Genomic DNA, 17,600 nt, shown 5'->3' with positions numbered 1-17,600 from the left:
TATTTAATACAATCTGACTCAATACAAATAAGGAAAAAGACCAATTACGTCCTAAGTCGTGCCGAAAATCCGGCAGAGTCTCCCCTATACCTAGGACCTATCCAACCTGCAAAAGGGCTAAAAACGCACTCCTATGCTCACAATCCATACATCAACAGTTCAATCATATCACACAGCCCTCCCGCCCATCAAATCAATCATCCATCACAATACGCAAAATTTCAATTTAGTCCTTATTATTGATCATTTTTGCAAAACCGCCCAAACAAGCTCTAAAAATTATAAAACTTTGCCCCATGTCCTTAGCACTATTACTAAGCTATTGCAAAAAGAATCGTAATTTTCTAAGCTACCACGAATATTTTATGGATTTTTAATCCTATTTAAGCACTAGAAAATTACGTAAAAACTAGGTTCGGGTTTACCTTTGCCGATTCCGACTTCGGGGACGTGCTCGGGACGTCTGACAATGGGGGGCTAGCCAAAACCTCGGCCCAATTCGGAGACTTTTCCGGTCACGGTCCGTTCGCCCAAATTTGCGCACCGGTCCAATCGTCTAATTTCCGCGAATCGAGGATACCTACACGAAGCCCATAACACGGGGGTTAGCACATAAATTTTTCAGAATTTTCTAAGCTCATTTAATGCTCGAAATTACACTGCGAAGTTCCGTGGGACCCACCGAAAAACGGTGTCGAAAAAATTCGAAATTTATTTCTTTGATAAGCTCTCGACGAATGGAGCGTGCTGGTGGCCTCGGTTTCCTCGTGGGATTCACGGTTTTCGAGAAATCTAGCCCAAAAGTCGAAATGGGCTAAAATCTTCCCGAGCAAAAATCGGACAAACCGCTCGATAGATTTCGGCGTTCTTGGTGTCTATGGAAAGCTCTCGCCGAGTAGATGATTTTAGACACAAGACCCAGTCCAATCGGTGGCCGGATCGGCCGGATTTGGCCGGAGAAACTAGAGCGACGCGCGCGCGCAGGGGAGGGGAGGAGAGAGAAAAGAAAGAGAAAAGAGAGGGACGACGCGCGCGGGAGAAGAAAAAGGAAAGGGAGCCGGTTCGATTCGACCGGTCCGATCTGGTCCGGTTCGATTCGAAATACAAAATTTTGAATTTTTACTCTGCCTCGGGACCGAAAACGAGGTCCAAAAATTCTGAAAAAATTCCGTAAAACTCAGAAAAATACGTAAACTCCAAATATATTTTTAGTTTTGCCACGTGGTCTTTAAATTAATTTTTAAAAATCATCAAAGTTTATATTTTCGGAAAATCGAACCCGATTTTTAAAATCCGAAAAAATCTCAAAAAAATTCCTAAAATTTAAATAAAATTTAAATATCAAAAATACCCATAATTAATAAAATTTTGGGGTGTTACATTGAGGACTTTATTTATTTTGTGAAAAATATTTTGTATATTGAAATTTTTTTATAAAAATTGTTTTTTAAAATGTTTTTCTCATAATTTTTTTTTATTATTATTTGGTTACAAAGTTAAACTAATTATATGTATTTATGTCATGTATATATAAATATTTTCACATTTTAATAAGATTATCAAAATCAAGAAAATGATTTTCTCTTTTAAAAATAGAAAGTTATTAATTTTTTTTTAAAAAAATATTTTTATTGATATATTTTTTTAAATACCCTAAACGTTAGAAAATATAAAAAAATATATATTTTTTGCAAAATAAGTAAGGCTTAAGTTTAGGATATTTATAATATGAATCATGAAATTTATAATTATGCTTTTGTATTTATATTATTTGCAACATAAAAGACACTAGAACGAAAGTAAACAATTCAAACAATTGAAGTAATAAACCAACAAGATTGGGAATACAGCTTAGATCTTTTAATTCTTGTAAGCCTATTTTATAGAAAGAAAAGATAGGAAAGCAAAAGTGAGTGTAAAGAAAATGAAATTCTTATGAAAAAGAAAATTATTATTATTTTTCTTATAAATTTTTTTCATAGGAAAAGAAAGTGATTTACATATATTTTTTATGTTTTGATAAAAAAAAGAAAATAATTATATTTTTTAAACTTATATTGAATAAATAAAATTTTATTAAAAAATGATTATGTTGAATAATTCGATATAATTTTATAGTTGAATAATTTTTTTATTCAATATAGTTATATAAAATATAATTTTATTCATAATAAAATTATAGGAGTTGAATAACAATTTATTCTCATATCAAATCTATGTTTTGCATGCATATTTAAATTAAATTAAAAATTAATTTGTGAAAGTGCATGTGAGGAAAAAAAAACATAAAAGGAAAATAGAAAAATTAACACTGCTTTTAACTCTTTTCTATTAAATTTGAATAAAAATAAAATGACTCAAAATGTTCTTTTCATATATATCTTCACAAAGTTTTTCCTTTTTTTTTTTTTTTTGTAAAATGAGGAATTGAACTTTTAATTTTTTTTTTTTTACAAAATAAGAAAATTAGCTCTTTGTTTTTCCTTCTCTTATCCTTTTTCTCCCCTTTCCTTATTACAAAACAGGCCCTAGAGTCTCAATCTTGAACTTTTATCACTAGGTCAAATTCTTATTGGTTACAATTGCATAATGGGAAACTTTATTTATATATATCAAGTAAATAATTAAATAAATTAATCAATAATCAGATATAACTTCAACAGTAACTTATATATATATATATATATATATATATATATATATATATATAATTCTTACAAACATTGAGCCAATGATTTCATTACTATTGCTAAAACTTCTCTATGTACTCTCTTCTTGTTTCTCATTCTCTCTCTTTACAAACTTCTTAATCTTATTTTTAATTTAAAATTTTACTATAAATAATGGTAGCCCCTATTTATTTTTTTTTAATTTATTTTCAATAAAATCATATATATTTTTTCAATAAAAGAGCTATTTTTATTTTTCTTATTTATTTCATTTTATGAAAATGCACCTTTTTTTATTTTTTTATGAAATTGAATTCTCCATATGATTGTCTTCTCTTTTTGTAGTTATGGATTTCATATTTTTTACTTGAAAGTTTTTTTTTTGGAAGAATGTGTTTACTTATCTCAAATTATTGTTGCTTTCAAATTATTTTATGAGATTTATTTTATTTTATAAGATTATATATTATAATTTTTTAATATTATTATTTTTTTAGTAGAAATGTTATATAATTATTTTATTGATTGAATATACTGTTTTTTTTTTTCATTACAGAGTAAGAATAGCAATGGAGTGGGGCTGGTCGAGGGCGAGGATCACTCCTATCCCTGCTCCGCAGGTGTTCGGGATCGGTGCAGAGACTTCCCTGTTGGAGAATGGAGCGAAGTAGATTTCCCTACAGGGAATTTTTTTTTTATTTTAATTTATTAAAATATAATATAAATTTATTTACTAAAAATCAAAATAATTAAAAATATAAGTTTTAAATATAATTTTACAATATATTTATATTTTTTTATGAAATTATAATATTTAAATAGATAAATAATAATATGTTATTATGCAGAATAAATTACGAAAATTTGGGGTGGAGACAGAGAGATTGTTGGTAAGGTAACAAAACCCTATACTTTTCAATACAAAATCAATAAACCTAAAAAAGATGAAATATTTTGTGAAAAAATCTTCAAGCGTATAAAAAAATGAAATTTGTGCTTGTAAAATCTTAGAAAATTAATTAGATTTAAGTTGATTGGATTGAATTTAACAACTTTAATCATCTCTACTATAAAAATAGAGAAAAGGGGAATTGAATTTAAATCTCTCAAATTCAATACATATACTTATTATCATTAGACTGCTGCTTGAATAACATAACACTTTAATAAAAAGAAAATCATTACTCTAAGTTCCATGTAACCTAAGCTATTTACCCTTTTCTCAATCATTAAGAATTGGGTTAATGCATTAATAGCTTTGTGAAGAACAAAAAAATAATGAATCCTCCATGTTTACTTATTCAAAACAGCTAGAGAAATGAAATATAAAATAATATAATATTATTAAAAAGGAGGAAAGGCTAATCTGTAAAGCAACAAAGACCCTTATATAATTATCCAGGTAATAATTTACCTAAGCATGCTAAAAGTCATTCCAATTCCACATTGGAGCATGACTACACAGTGCTAATATAAGGATCTTAGTCAAGATTTGAGTGCTTGAAATTACTCTTAAAAACTATAGGATTAGAGTGCTTGAAATCATTATGTGGGTCCTTACAAATCATGAGATATCCCCCTTTTAATCCTCATGCTTTGAATATTCACCAGTGTTATTCAGCATATCAAGAGACATCTCCATATAATCTCTGATATCCAGTCAATTTTTTCTGTTCAAATTATTCCACTCATTTTTTTTTAAGAGCAAACTCTTCCATAAATTTTTTTAAAAAATTCCCCTTTGCCTTATTCCTCCTTTTTAAACTTTTCTTCCTGTATATAATCCTTCCAAGACTTTGATCTAGAGGATTTTGTGTTATCTATTTCAATATTCTGACAGTTGTTGTTTACCCAAGACCTCAAAAGGGATTTGGGTTTTTAATATCTTAGAAAATAGGCTAATGTGTTTTAAGACTTTGACATTTAATTGTTGAAATTTAATATTATTGTTTAAAATTATTTTTAAAAAATAATTTTGAAGAAAATGATATTAACATTTTAATATTATAATGATTATAATTTAAAATTACCAATATGAGAATCTAGCAATGATTAACTTCATTACTTCAACAATATCTGCAGATTGCACTGTTGTTGGTCATGCACAATAACTTTTCCCCCTTTCCTTAAAGATTAGATGTTATCTTTTAATCCAAATCTATATGAATTTAATAAAGCTGTCTGAAAATGAATTTCACTAAGTGATGTTTTATTAAATTTTTTCTATTTATCTATTTTATTCCTATTTTTTATAATAATTTTATAATATCAATTGATGATATACAGTAATATATAAATGCTAATAGAATTATAAAACATTTAATAAAAAAAAGATAGCTACCATTTAATTAATATTAAAAAAACTAAAAATTATAGTTATAAACTATATAGGTCAATATCACATATCCAAAATTAAAATTAGTCACCTTCTAATATAAATAGAAGATATAATATTTAATCAAGATTTTCTCTTAAATCTATCGATTGATATTTTAGTAATCAAAGGCATTAAAAGAAGATAACGAAAAATTTACACAAATATCACTAAGGTAATTTTTATCTTATAAGAATTTATTTATATACATTTTATTGGTATCTTATTATTTGTTCTTTATATTCATTTTCAATTTATATTTATTCTTGTTATTTATTTTCTTTATATTTTCACAATTTTTTTTATAAATTATTTTTAGAACATTTTTAAAAAAATTAAATCATATCTTTATTCAATTAAATAATATGTCAATAGTATTTATACTTGCTCAATGCATGGGCAAAGTCTAATTTACATAAAAATAGAATAAAAATGCAACAATATTAAATGATGAGTAAGTTATTAATATTATATTTTTATAATATTTTATTATTTATTTTTTATATTTTGACTTAGAAATATTTTAATAATCCATAGGTTGTCACAACTTTTTATCTCATGCAGAAAAATAAAGGCACGGAAGGAAACAAATCTGACTACCTTCTTCATAGGGTTGATTAAGAATTGAATATTTTCAAATATTTGATTTGATTAAATTATATTAAGATAATAAAAAGTATATAATTAATTTAGAATATATTTAAATTTAATTAATATTTATATTAAATTTGAATTCAACTTAAATTTTATACATAAAATATTTATTAGGTGAATTTATTTACATAAATAATTAGTCAAATATAAAATTTATAATAATACCTAAAAAATTTTAAATAATAAAATTTAAATATTTTAAATAAATATTATTACGTGGTATGATTATTATCGATACCCACGCATTACGTGGGTATGATTATTATCGATATTGAATAAAGAAATGGTTATATAGTGTTCTCTGTATTTATATTTAATTTGTTTGAAATATTTTAAAAAATATTTGTAAAATCAACCATAAAAATATAAAAAAATAAATATAAATTAAAAATGAAAATAAAAATAAAGATAAGATGCCAATAAAATGTATGTAAATAAATTCTAATAAGATAAAGATTACCTTAGTAATATTTATAAAAATTGTTCTTATTTTTTTTCTAATGCCTTGGTTTCTAAAATATTATTTGGTAGGTTAGACATTGTATTTGAGGTGGCTAGTTTAATTTTTTTGTGGTGTGATATTGGTTTATATAGTTTGTTACTATAACTCTTAGTTTTCCTAATATTAATTAAATTGTAACTAACATGATTTTATTTATTGTGAACAATGAAAATGTAATTTTTCTAATATTAATTAAATTATAAATATTATCATAAATTTTTTAAATAAATGAGAGAGATAAAAAGTCTAAAAAATCAAAAGAGAATTTTTCTTTTATTTAATCTTTAATGCGGCTCTCCCTTCAATTTTTTTTTGGGTGGAGAGGGAATCGAACCGGAGATGTGACTCCAGGTTCATTATGCTCTTGCCACTGGACCAAAGGCAAGCGGACTCTTATCATGTTATGTTAAGTAGTGTTAATATAAAAAGTCACATGACAATATGACATCAACCTATTTTAATGCTTAGCTTTATAGATTCTTCATGTGATGAAGCTCTCCCTTGATCCCTTCAGTTCAAGGATATCCGATTGAATCAAAAAAATACAAAGCTAATGTAGAATTAATAGAACAAAGGGGATCAGAAGCAAATTAATTATTCGCTTATCATGAAAAATTCTGCATTGGATAATTTGCTCAACTAGCAGAACTGTATAAAAGCAGTGGTAATAGTTCATCCACCTTGGATTCCAATTTCTCCAATCCCTTTCATTTGGATCTACCTTATCCTGAAAGCAATTTCTATATTGAAGTTGACCATGTCTTTTCTTACACATGGAAGGTGTAAAGATTCTCACCTTTCCAGCCATTGAGATGATCATTAACTAACAGTGTATAGCAGAAATAGCAGTTGTTGCTCAAGATTTTCAACTCAAATGGGAGCAAAACCAATGAATGGTGTTATTAGGAAAATGAATGGCATGGGGAGACAAAACAATTAACATCACTCAGTTGTCAACACTAACAGCATAAAGATCTTTTTGCCATTGCTATTGAACTGATATTGAGAAAATTATTTTTTTAAATATATTAATTAGATAATATTAAAAATTATTTAAAATTTGATAAATTTTAATCACAAAAACACTAAATAATAAAATAATTTTTTTCAAATTACTTATTTCAACAGCATCTAAATTAGTGTTTAAGGACCTGTTTTGATTCTAGCATTTGGAATTACATGGTTTAAACGGCCAGGCAATGGCTGCATCCATAGGTGCAGAGAAATGTCCCTAAACTAAAACTGATCACAAGCAATCCTTGTGCTTGTAGACCCCTTCTGCTGATTTCTTCATTCGTTGGCAAGACTTCAAAAGATTGGGGGCCAACCAGTCTTACCAACAGCAATTATTGTTTACGAACGCCATCTGTGAGAAGCTGTAGGGCCCTTCAGCAATTGACTATTGATCTCTGCCAATAATATAGCATGATTACTTGATTATCATGGAAGAAGAGGGATCAACAAGCACAATGTTAAACAGTTATTCTCTTGTCAAAAGTTTAGCAAAAAAATTCAACAGTAAAACACATTCTGGAAATAATATCCAGTTCCAAATTTCTCAATCAAGCATTTGATGTTCTGCACAAAGCACAACTGGAGAAACTAATCTCGACATTTTCCATTTTCAAAATAGCTGTGTATTTTACCAAGCAAAAAAGCACATTTAGAAATTGGAAGCATCCTCAAAAAAGAGACAAGGAGAAACTTCTCTAAAATCATCAAAGCATAAATTTTGAGATTATTGTCCTTGTAAATCTTTCTTTTAACACTTTTCAGGATTTCTCCAAAGGCGTTCTGCTATCAAGGATTAACTAAAATTTGGAGCCTATACGGTAATAGGACCAGCAGGGTATTAAGGATCATTTCAATCATATAGGAGAATGTAGGTAGTACTAACTCTACAAGGCTTATTAGAACTGTACTTGCTTATAAAAGTATAGGCCACTTCATGAGTGAAATTAACAATGAACCAATAAAGAGGACTCTTGATAAATTGATAACATAGTGCCCTGAAGCCCAGATTAACAAGGAGGTAGAATTCAAGGCCAACATAATGTATGAGCATCTATCTCTTCTCATTCAAATTTATTTAAGCAGTAGAGGATAATGTTTTCCCTAGTTTTAATAGTGACTCTGGAATTGGTTAAGATGAAATCTTGTGCCATTCTTTCAGAGAGGCTTGCATTTTGTTATGAAGCCACAATATGACTTTTCTATGTAGAAATCAGGTCAATCAGCTTCAGGTCACCAACAAGTCAGTGACTCCCCCATAGACTCAGGTAGGATACTCTTCTATGAAATTAGGGGGCAAAAACTTCAGAGTCAAACAGCAAACTCTATTATGGAGACTGAAAATCACTTAAGAAAAGCAATTATCAGGAGGTCACCAAGAATCCAATGTGTTATTAAAGGATCATCATGACTAAGTGACTACAAAATAAATTAAATCAAAACGCCTAAGAGCTGATCACAAACAGTGAAGTGTTAGTGTTACTCGCACAATTACTTCTCCACTGTCGTATGCTAGTTACTCCATAACACGAAGTATTGAATTTGTGCAGCAATAAGGTAGCACATCTCACTTCAATGGTGTGATAAAACACTTATTTTTCTTTAATTTTATTTGATCCTTAGCATAGTTTAGCCTCTGTATCCTTGACTAGGGGTGTGCAGTTTTCGGTTTTAACCGAAAAATCGAACCGAACCGATTAATTCGGTTCAATCGGTTCGGTTTTAAAATTTAATCGGTTCGGTTCGGTTTATAATTTTGATAATTTCGGTTAATCGGTTCGGTTCGGTTATTTTCATAAAAAAATTAAAAAAACCGAACCGAACCGAAATTATTAATATATATAGGAAATAAAAAAAATCGAATCGAACCGAATCGAACCGAACCGAAATCAAAGAAAACCGAACCGAACCTAAAGATTTTTGAGTTTTGATTTTCAATTTTTTTTGTTTTTATGTTTTTATTATTTAGATTTAATGTTAAAAATATGAAATTTTATAAATTTCGGTTTGATCGGTTTAAAACCGAACCGAACCGAAATTTATCGGTTCGATTCGGTTCGGTTTTCTCTTATCAATCGGTTCGGTTCGGTTTTTAAAATTTTCGATTTTCAGTTTTCGGTTTTTTCGGTTCGGTTCGGTTCGGAACCGAACCGACCGTTTGCACACCCCTATCCTTGACTCATTAGTTTCATTACTGACCGTTAATTGTTCATACCATCCTGTAATATAATGTGCTAGAGATTTTAAACCAAATAAATTATCACTTACTTTTGTTCATTCGCCTAAAGAAGTCAATTTTTTTTTTTGGAACTTATACCTCATGCTTGAGCATATTTTATAGTAATTGCAACACAACAACACTTCTCCAATGATTGAGAGCCTTGCCTCTGAGGGAAATTTGAAGTCAATAACACTTCTAGAAAAAGCAATCTAAATAGCAGAGAAATCAAGAAATGTGATCCAATTATGGTGTTAAAATCATTAGGGTTTTTCCTTAATTTGCATTATCATTTTTCTTGTCATTCCATTTAAAGTTATTGTAAGTTTTTGAAGTTTGGGGAATTATCTAGGCACCATTCCCTTTGAGAACTGGGAGAAAAACTTTAGTTCTAAGGTGTGAGATTTGGATGATAACAGAAATTGCTTCTAGAAACTATAAAAAACTATCCATGATATAATATTTACCCTCATGCTTATACTTAAAAACTGAAACAAAATATCAATATTCTAAACATCATAATGATAAACCAAGTTAGTTTTGTGCCAGTGAAATGAATTGGAAAATTATAAGAAAAAGTAAAACTCACCATACAATATTGTCCCAGTGAAGGAAACCAGCATGGCCTCTAGTATTTGTAAATTTGTATACAGCACCCAGTACTAGTGAAAGGGAAAAAAGTAAGAACCACGTCTATTTCAGGTTTAAAGCCATCAAATATAGGGATACCAGCACATGTACAGATCAGAAAAGCAAGGGAAAAAACAGAAACATTGATTAATGCTGTTCAACAAGCGTGTTTATGTCCATTGGTAGTTGTGTGTTACTACTAAGAGGATAACAAGACAATCCTATTATAGAGATTCTAGAGTTATTCTTTATATAAGTAGGATTAGGAGAACTTTTAATTACAAAATAACCCACTAAAGGGGCTCCCTCCCCAACTTCTGGAACAGTATTTTAGTGAACAGTGTTTTGTCTAACAAATATGAGCCCATAACTCAACAATACGAAGCTGCTTTAGCCATAGAAACTGAAACATTGCACATTATATGGTTTAAGAGTTGGGCTTAATACCTTCATAACCCCCAAGAACAGGATCTTCTGATAGCAAAAGGGGTGTATCCAGGTCAACAAACCTACAAGGAACATTTGTAACTTAATCAAAATTAAGAGTATTTTATACTTGAAACTTAAACAAATTTTTTTATGAAGATAATAATAAATATAAATGTCAAATCACAAAAAAAAAAGCTAATTATGTATGATTGCCATTTGTATCACCATATAATTATAAATTCAATGCCCTTACTTAAAACATCCAAGGCCAGCAGCAAGGTGACCTGCAAAGCCCATGGCCAGCCTAGTCTCAACCATACCACCAATCATTAGATCCAAACCCGATGCCCTAGCTACCTCAATAATTTCAAGTGCCCCAAGTACTCCTACTTTGGCAAGTTTGATGTTAATAACATCTGCAAGATTTCTTTCTGCTATTATCTTCACATCAGCTAAACCTCGACAGCTTTCATCAGCTGCAACAGATACCCCGTATTTGCTTTTCGCAATATTAGTAACATGACCAAGGCCTTCCCAGTCATCTCTGTGAACCGGCTGTTCAAAGAGAATGGGAGTAACCTGCATTTCTGTAGGAAGAGTATGATAGTTCAAGTTAGTTTCACAATTCAAAGTGATGTAAAGCCAACAAAACAAAGTGGAAGAGAAACAAACTCTCAGTTGTATTAATTCTCAAAATAAAAAATAATCATAATTATAGTCTACCAAAATACCTAGAGAACTTGGGTATATATAGTAGAATTGTTAATCCTACTAAGATTTGGAATCTTAAACATGAAAATAATCAACAAAAAATTCCTAAGTAATAAAATACTACTTCCTAAAATAGGTAGTCCTAAAATCTCTAGAAAATCCTGCATCACAAAGCCTATATATATATATATATATATATATATATATATATATATATACACACATACTGAATTGTTTAAATACAATTATGGAAAGGCAGAGAGAAAGTGATCATTTCCATAAGTGAAGAATTCTCGTCTCTATTCTTAGATGCTAAAGCTAGTAAACAGAAGGGAGAATAATCGTGATGGATAAATTTCAGAGAAAGTGGGTGCATAGCAGCTGCACAAGTTTGGTAACGGGAAGAACTTGCTATTGCCGCCATCCTAGATTGCAGGAAAGCAGCATTTCTGCAACTCACTGCTGCTTTTCCCAAACACTCTGATGTAGCAAAACCTGCACTAGGGCACATCATTCCAAAAAGCTCCCTATGTGTTTATAAACTGAGAAAGAGATAACCGGATAATGTACACGTCAATAACCACACTTTCTAAATTCAGATAGTTGCTAAGGTTATCCTTTACCATGTAATCTTTCAAGAACTTCAATAGCTTCCTTGGGTTTGTATCCCTCATTAGCATCCAAGATAAAGAAGCAATCAGGATAGGTTGCACGTATGGCCTGAAGAACTTCAATGTCTGCCTTGAGGTTCTTTCCCACCTTGAGTTTCAAAGTTTTGAATCTTTGTTTGCGATACTTTGAAGCCAATTCAGCAGCTTCAGCCGGTGATACAATGGGAATCTGCATGTGTAATGTGGATAAGCCTACTTTCAAGGGTAGAAATTTTACTTATTTTATCTTGAAGTATAATGTTTCTTATGTACAATGCAATATTGTTAAATGCAAAAGCCACCAATGGCACCTAGTGGCTTTCAGGAAAAAGATGTATCATAAACCGCATAAAGTATTACTGCAGAATTACTACCAACCGCACTGAACTGTTATATCAGTAGTGATGCTATCTGAAACTCCACCAAATAGCCTCCATAATGGTATGCCGATGCTATTAGCCGCTGCATCAATCAACGCCATCTCAACTCCTGCCCTAACCTTTAAGTGCAAAAAAAAAAAAAAAAGTAGTAGGAAATAAAATTCCCTTTTATGTACAAAGATGAGGATTAAAATAAACAATAAATTAAGACAAAACTTCCATCAGAACATCATTGTATATAGTGACACACAAGCTTTACATATCCATTAGATGTTTGGTCAAAACTATTCTCAGTACACAGCTATTTCAGATAACAATAATGATGTGACAAAAGCCTTGAGAGAAATAAATGAATATAACCCTAGTGGGGGTAGGTACATAGTAAGGGAGATTTGGAATTTCAAGGAAAACAGAAAAGCATCACTAAAGGAGGGAGCAGCACATTTACTGAAACAGTGGAAGCTGCAAAAACGAAGGAAAACCTAAGGTATGCATATGCTGTTTGATGCATCGCCCCTTTCTTTTATGTCTAGTTATTTTGAAGGAACTAATTGTAATTGAATAAATAGGCACAACAAATAGAGGATTCAGACCTGACACAACTAGCTTTTTATGCATGTTGATGCTTGATCCTTTCATATCATGTAGACCTGCTACATATGATTTAGCTTGGAGTGAAGGTGAATTTATGTAGAAGTTACCCACTTATATAAGCTTAATATGTAGCATGCATGACATAGTAGATACCACTGTTGTTAGAATCTTACGATTTGATTCAATTTCCTGTCCTAGAGACCAGAATCAATAGGGTGAATCTCAAATGTACTTGAATCTAATTGAATTTTGCAATTCGATAGTGAATCGGGTGAATCGATATAAATCTGCCGATTCAGTCAATTCTTTTTCTAGAGGGTTATTAGACCTTATATCTTTAAATTTTAATATTTTACTTAATTTTTTACTATGAAAAGTGCACATAAAACCTTTCCTTAGCTATTTTTCTTCCACTAGCCATTCTTTTCCCTTTTCCTCTTCTTTTGTTTTCTTTTTTTTTTTGTTAGTATAATTATCTAATTATAATTGTCAAATTATGACATTTTATATTAATATATTCTAACATTTTAATTTAACCCACTATCATTTTTTATTATTTGATTATTTATTCAAATTTAAATGGGAGTTTTAGCACATGTACAATGATAATCATTGTCTAAAATTCAAGTGTTCATCATTTATAACATAAAACCACATAACATAAAAGAATATTTTGTTCTATAATAAAGCATCCTTCTCATTAGCTAGATGATAATTCTACATTTATCAAAACATGTCATTGTGATATATTTTTACTTATTTTTTTAGAACCTATATCATTTTTAATTTTAATTTTGAGAATTTTATAGAATCTTACTATTCGATTCGATTCTCGATTCACCAAATAAAGATTTCAATTCTCGATTTGACAACTATGGTAGATACTGTTTAATCCACCCAAACATTTGCAAATGCACACAAATGTATAAACGGTAGTGCTTAATAGGAGGCATAATCTGGTTTTTCCTCTCACTTCGCATGCATGCATGCACACATTTTATATCGAATTTTATATCATTATTAACTAACATAGTTGTGTTCTTATCATGCATTGTGCTTATGAGCTTTGGTCATCTTTGTAGCCTGAATGATTTGATTCTTCAATTGGCTTCTTATCTAAATTCAATGGTTTGAAAAACCTTGTCATGTCACCTTCCGACTACTTTGGTCATGGGATTATTGTTACGATGGAAGATAGGATGAAAAACAGTTTCTTTATGGAATTTTGTTATTGCAGTTTGTGGATTGATCAATTTAGAAATATTAGTCTTTGTATGCTTTAGATTGCTGATTAGCTCTCTCTTTTCATTTTTCAACAAGATGACATTTTATAATTGGAGTCGCCGGTTAATGTATTTATTGTTAAGAAAAGCAGATGCTAACCAATGGTAAAAAGGATTAGTGTTGATAAGTTGATGAAGATAAAAAAATAAAAAATGATAATAAAAAAAAATCTTTGTCTCCAACAGCAGGCTTGACCCATCACATGTGTATGACCCATATTTATGGCCATATAATTCATTTTAGTGGAGGAATTAAATTACCCACATAATTAGGACTACCTAGGCTAGAAGTTAGTAATTACATTGGAAACCAAACTTCTAATACCCTAGGGGTTAAAAGGACAAATAAATACCATTAAACAGCAAATCATTCATGGCTACTAAAGGGTGGTATTTTGGCCATAGCTAGAAGCAATATTTGGGTGCTCTCTTGGTGTAAATTTTGTCCTAAGGTGATACCTATCAAAGTACTGTTTATTCCTCTACTATTTCTGTGGAAATTCACTACTAACAAGATACATCTAGATTGTGAATTATATATTTGACTCGTGTATAACATGTAATCAACTATGGACTCGTGATACAAGGTGGATCTTGGGGTTTATATGCATGATCTAATATGGTTAGGCCCATATTGATTTTCTCTAACAGGTACAATATATCACCAGAAGTAACAGGTACAATATATAACCAGAAGCACAGAGAAGTAGATCAAGCGTATGTGATTATACATTCATAATGTGTGCCACAGCAACTTTTGCAGAATTAGTTGACCATTAAGTTAAAATAAAATCACACTATATCAGAAAATTTGGCCTACGTTTGGTGCTTAAGATTTCACTGTCACCTAAGAATTTGTATAATCGTTTTCTTTTCACCACAGCCATAATAAACTGAAGATCATGTTCTTATTGACTCAATATCTCAAATTAGGGGAGAGAGTTATAAATTTTAAATTTCATGTGAATTTCTATTTTGGATTCTATAGCATGTGATTTCATGTTTTCTCAATCAGGAAGAAAACCATAGCAACTGAATAAAAATCACAATCACATCCTTTCCCAAAACCAAAAGCAGCCAAAAAATCTCAATTCTTCTTACAGAAGCAAACTGATGCCCTGGAAGAACCCCGCCAATCTTCTTCAAAAGCGAGCCTAACGTCATCGGCGGACAGCTCCTCAGCAACTCACAAGCCTCTCCGGCCTTCACCATAGCTGTGGACTGATCCTCTGCAGTTACAAACGGCAATATTGGCGCCTCACCCCATCCCACACACCCATTACTCAATTCAATCCTAATAGCCACATTCTCTACTTTATCCAGCCTGGACGAGGCTATTGTAAATGGAGCTATCAAGGGCACATTTAGGGGTCTATTTTCTGCTCTCTCCACATCCACTGTCAAAGTTTCCATCAGGTCCCTAAACCCAAAGCTTGTTGCTGTGTTGGGTGTTACTGCAGCCATTGATTTGTCTGTAAAGAGCTTGCAAATGGGTCTTGTTTGTATGAAAGTTTTTGGAGTCTTGAAACTTTTTAGGTGGATTTGCAGGGGAAAATGGAAAGACCCGATTGAAAGCATCTGTTGGATTTGGGGTTTCTGGGATTCGAATGATGGGCTTTGGAGAAGTTTTGATTGGGTTGTCAAGGATAGAAACAATAGGAACTGCCATTGCTATTGATACCATTGCTGTGCAAAGTATAGGGTAGGAGTAGGGTACGTATGGCTAATTTTTAATTCCACATGCGAATATTTAGCTGCCCTGGCTTTGCTCCTTTCCACGGTTATGTGTCTACCACGTAGGGCTGCGGTTATTGAAAATCGATCCAAACCGAAAAATTGTATTCAACTGATAAAAATATATTAAATTAAAATTATTTTAATATTTTATTTTAATTTTAAATTTTTATTAAAAATTAAATCAAAATTATATGGTAATCGAATTAAAATTATATTGAACTACAATTAAATCAAGAATTAAATTTATATACATATTTTTTTATATTTTTTTTAGATATATTATATATTTTTAATATAATTATATATATTTATATATGTATATAAAATTATGAATTAAATACAATCTAATATTATATTTTATTTTTTATATTTTTTTTATAATTTTAGTTATAAATACATTAAATTACCTTATCATTCTTAATTATAAATATATCATTATCTTTTATATATATATATATATATATTAATTCTTAATTATATTTGTATCTTATAGTTAAATATTATATAATTAATAAATAGTTAAAATGTATATTATATGATATACTTATACTATTATATTATATAATATATTTAATCATAAATTATATATGTACCTTATAATTAAAAATTATATAATTTAGGTATAATTAAAAGATATATTATATGATAGATTATGTATTAATAACTCAATTCAAAACTTAAATACCAATTTAAGTATGACTTTTTAATAAAATAATTACATAAAGTTATTTTAAGAATTGAGAATCGAATCAAAACTGTACCAAATCGAACTGAAAATCGTACCGAATCAGAACTGAAACAATGAAGAACCGAACTAGAACAGTACCGAAATTTTGATTCATTTCTATTTCCTAGGCAAACTCTGAACCGAACCAGAACCGAATACCCTTACTACCATGGGTATTATGCACGAAAGTGTGTATGCATATATGTATAGATATATCTCTTAAAAAAGAAAAAAAATTATATCAAATTTAATTAGGTTATTAAATTATTATTAATTATAAATATTATTTTTTAAATAAAAAAATTGTAATATTATTATTTAAAATATTAAAACTCTAAAACGTTAACAATAAATTTTAACCGAATAAGTTGGCATTTACTCTTAAATCAGTAGCTTTAATGGCCATAAATTATTCTTTGTTTATAATAATAATAATAATAATTATTATTATTATTATTTAATTATGTTAAAATAATAAAAATAAAATAATATTAAAGTAAATTAAAATTTATTAAATATATAAAAAGGAGATAAAAAACTTTTAAGTATTGATTTTTATTCAAAATAAATATGGCTTTTGATTTTACTATAAAAAAAATAGAGAATATGATAACATGTTATGACTATATTTAGTAATTATATAAATACAGAAAAAATTTAATGTTGACTTTTCTTTTAAAAAAAATAAAAATTAATGTATTGACATTATCTTTAATAATTAAACATATTTTCAAGAAAATTCAATCATTAATTTCTCACAAATATTTAAATATCTGCTTGGTTTTAATTTAGAGTAGATATTTTAAAAGAAATTAAATTTTTAGTTGCGATAATAATTAGATAGTTATGATAATATTCATTAAATTTTGAAACTAAGCATCTTTAATCGATAAATTATCAGCAATTAAATATTAAATTTAATTACAATAAATATGTTTAAAATATTTCATTAAATGATTTTAATTTTCCTTTAAAGTAATTAGAAGTCTTGATTTTATTACCATTAAGTTTTTAAATTAAAAATTAGGAAA

The 17,600-nt window shown here is 29.2% G+C and overlaps 1 protein-coding gene across 2 annotated transcripts; it reads right to left on the bottom strand.

The window, feature by feature from the left end:
• Positions 1–7,289: 7,289 nt before the first annotated feature.
• On the bottom strand, positions 7,290–15,825 carry LOC110634240 (L-Ala-D/L-amino acid epimerase). Of its 2 annotated transcripts, XM_021783183.2 has the most exons (7): positions 15,207–15,825; positions 12,237–12,347; positions 11,822–12,038; positions 10,741–11,074; positions 10,506–10,567; positions 10,018–10,090; positions 7,290–7,608 (listed from the first exon to the last, which is right to left on the bottom strand). In XM_021783183.2, coding segments are annotated over exons 1-7 (1,275 nt in total). In that variant the 5' UTR covers positions 15,684–15,825; the 3' UTR covers positions 7,290–7,607. The 2 variants fall into 2 exon arrangements, with proteins under 2 accessions (XP_021638875.2, XP_021638874.2); XM_021783182.2 differs by lacking the exon at positions 7,290–7,608 and having other exon boundaries at positions 10,014–10,090.
• Between the last annotated feature and the right edge of the window lie 1,775 nt (positions 15,826–17,600).

The sequence above is a fragment of the Hevea brasiliensis genome, chromosome 9 (assembly GCF_030052815.1).
Source record: "Hevea brasiliensis isolate MT/VB/25A 57/8 chromosome 9, ASM3005281v1, whole genome shotgun sequence".
In the NCBI taxonomy this organism is placed as follows: domain Eukaryota; kingdom Viridiplantae; phylum Streptophyta; class Magnoliopsida; order Malpighiales; family Euphorbiaceae; genus Hevea; species Hevea brasiliensis.
The sequence above is the reverse complement of the archived record's forward strand: the minus strand, read 5'-3'. Positions and strand labels throughout refer to the sequence as shown.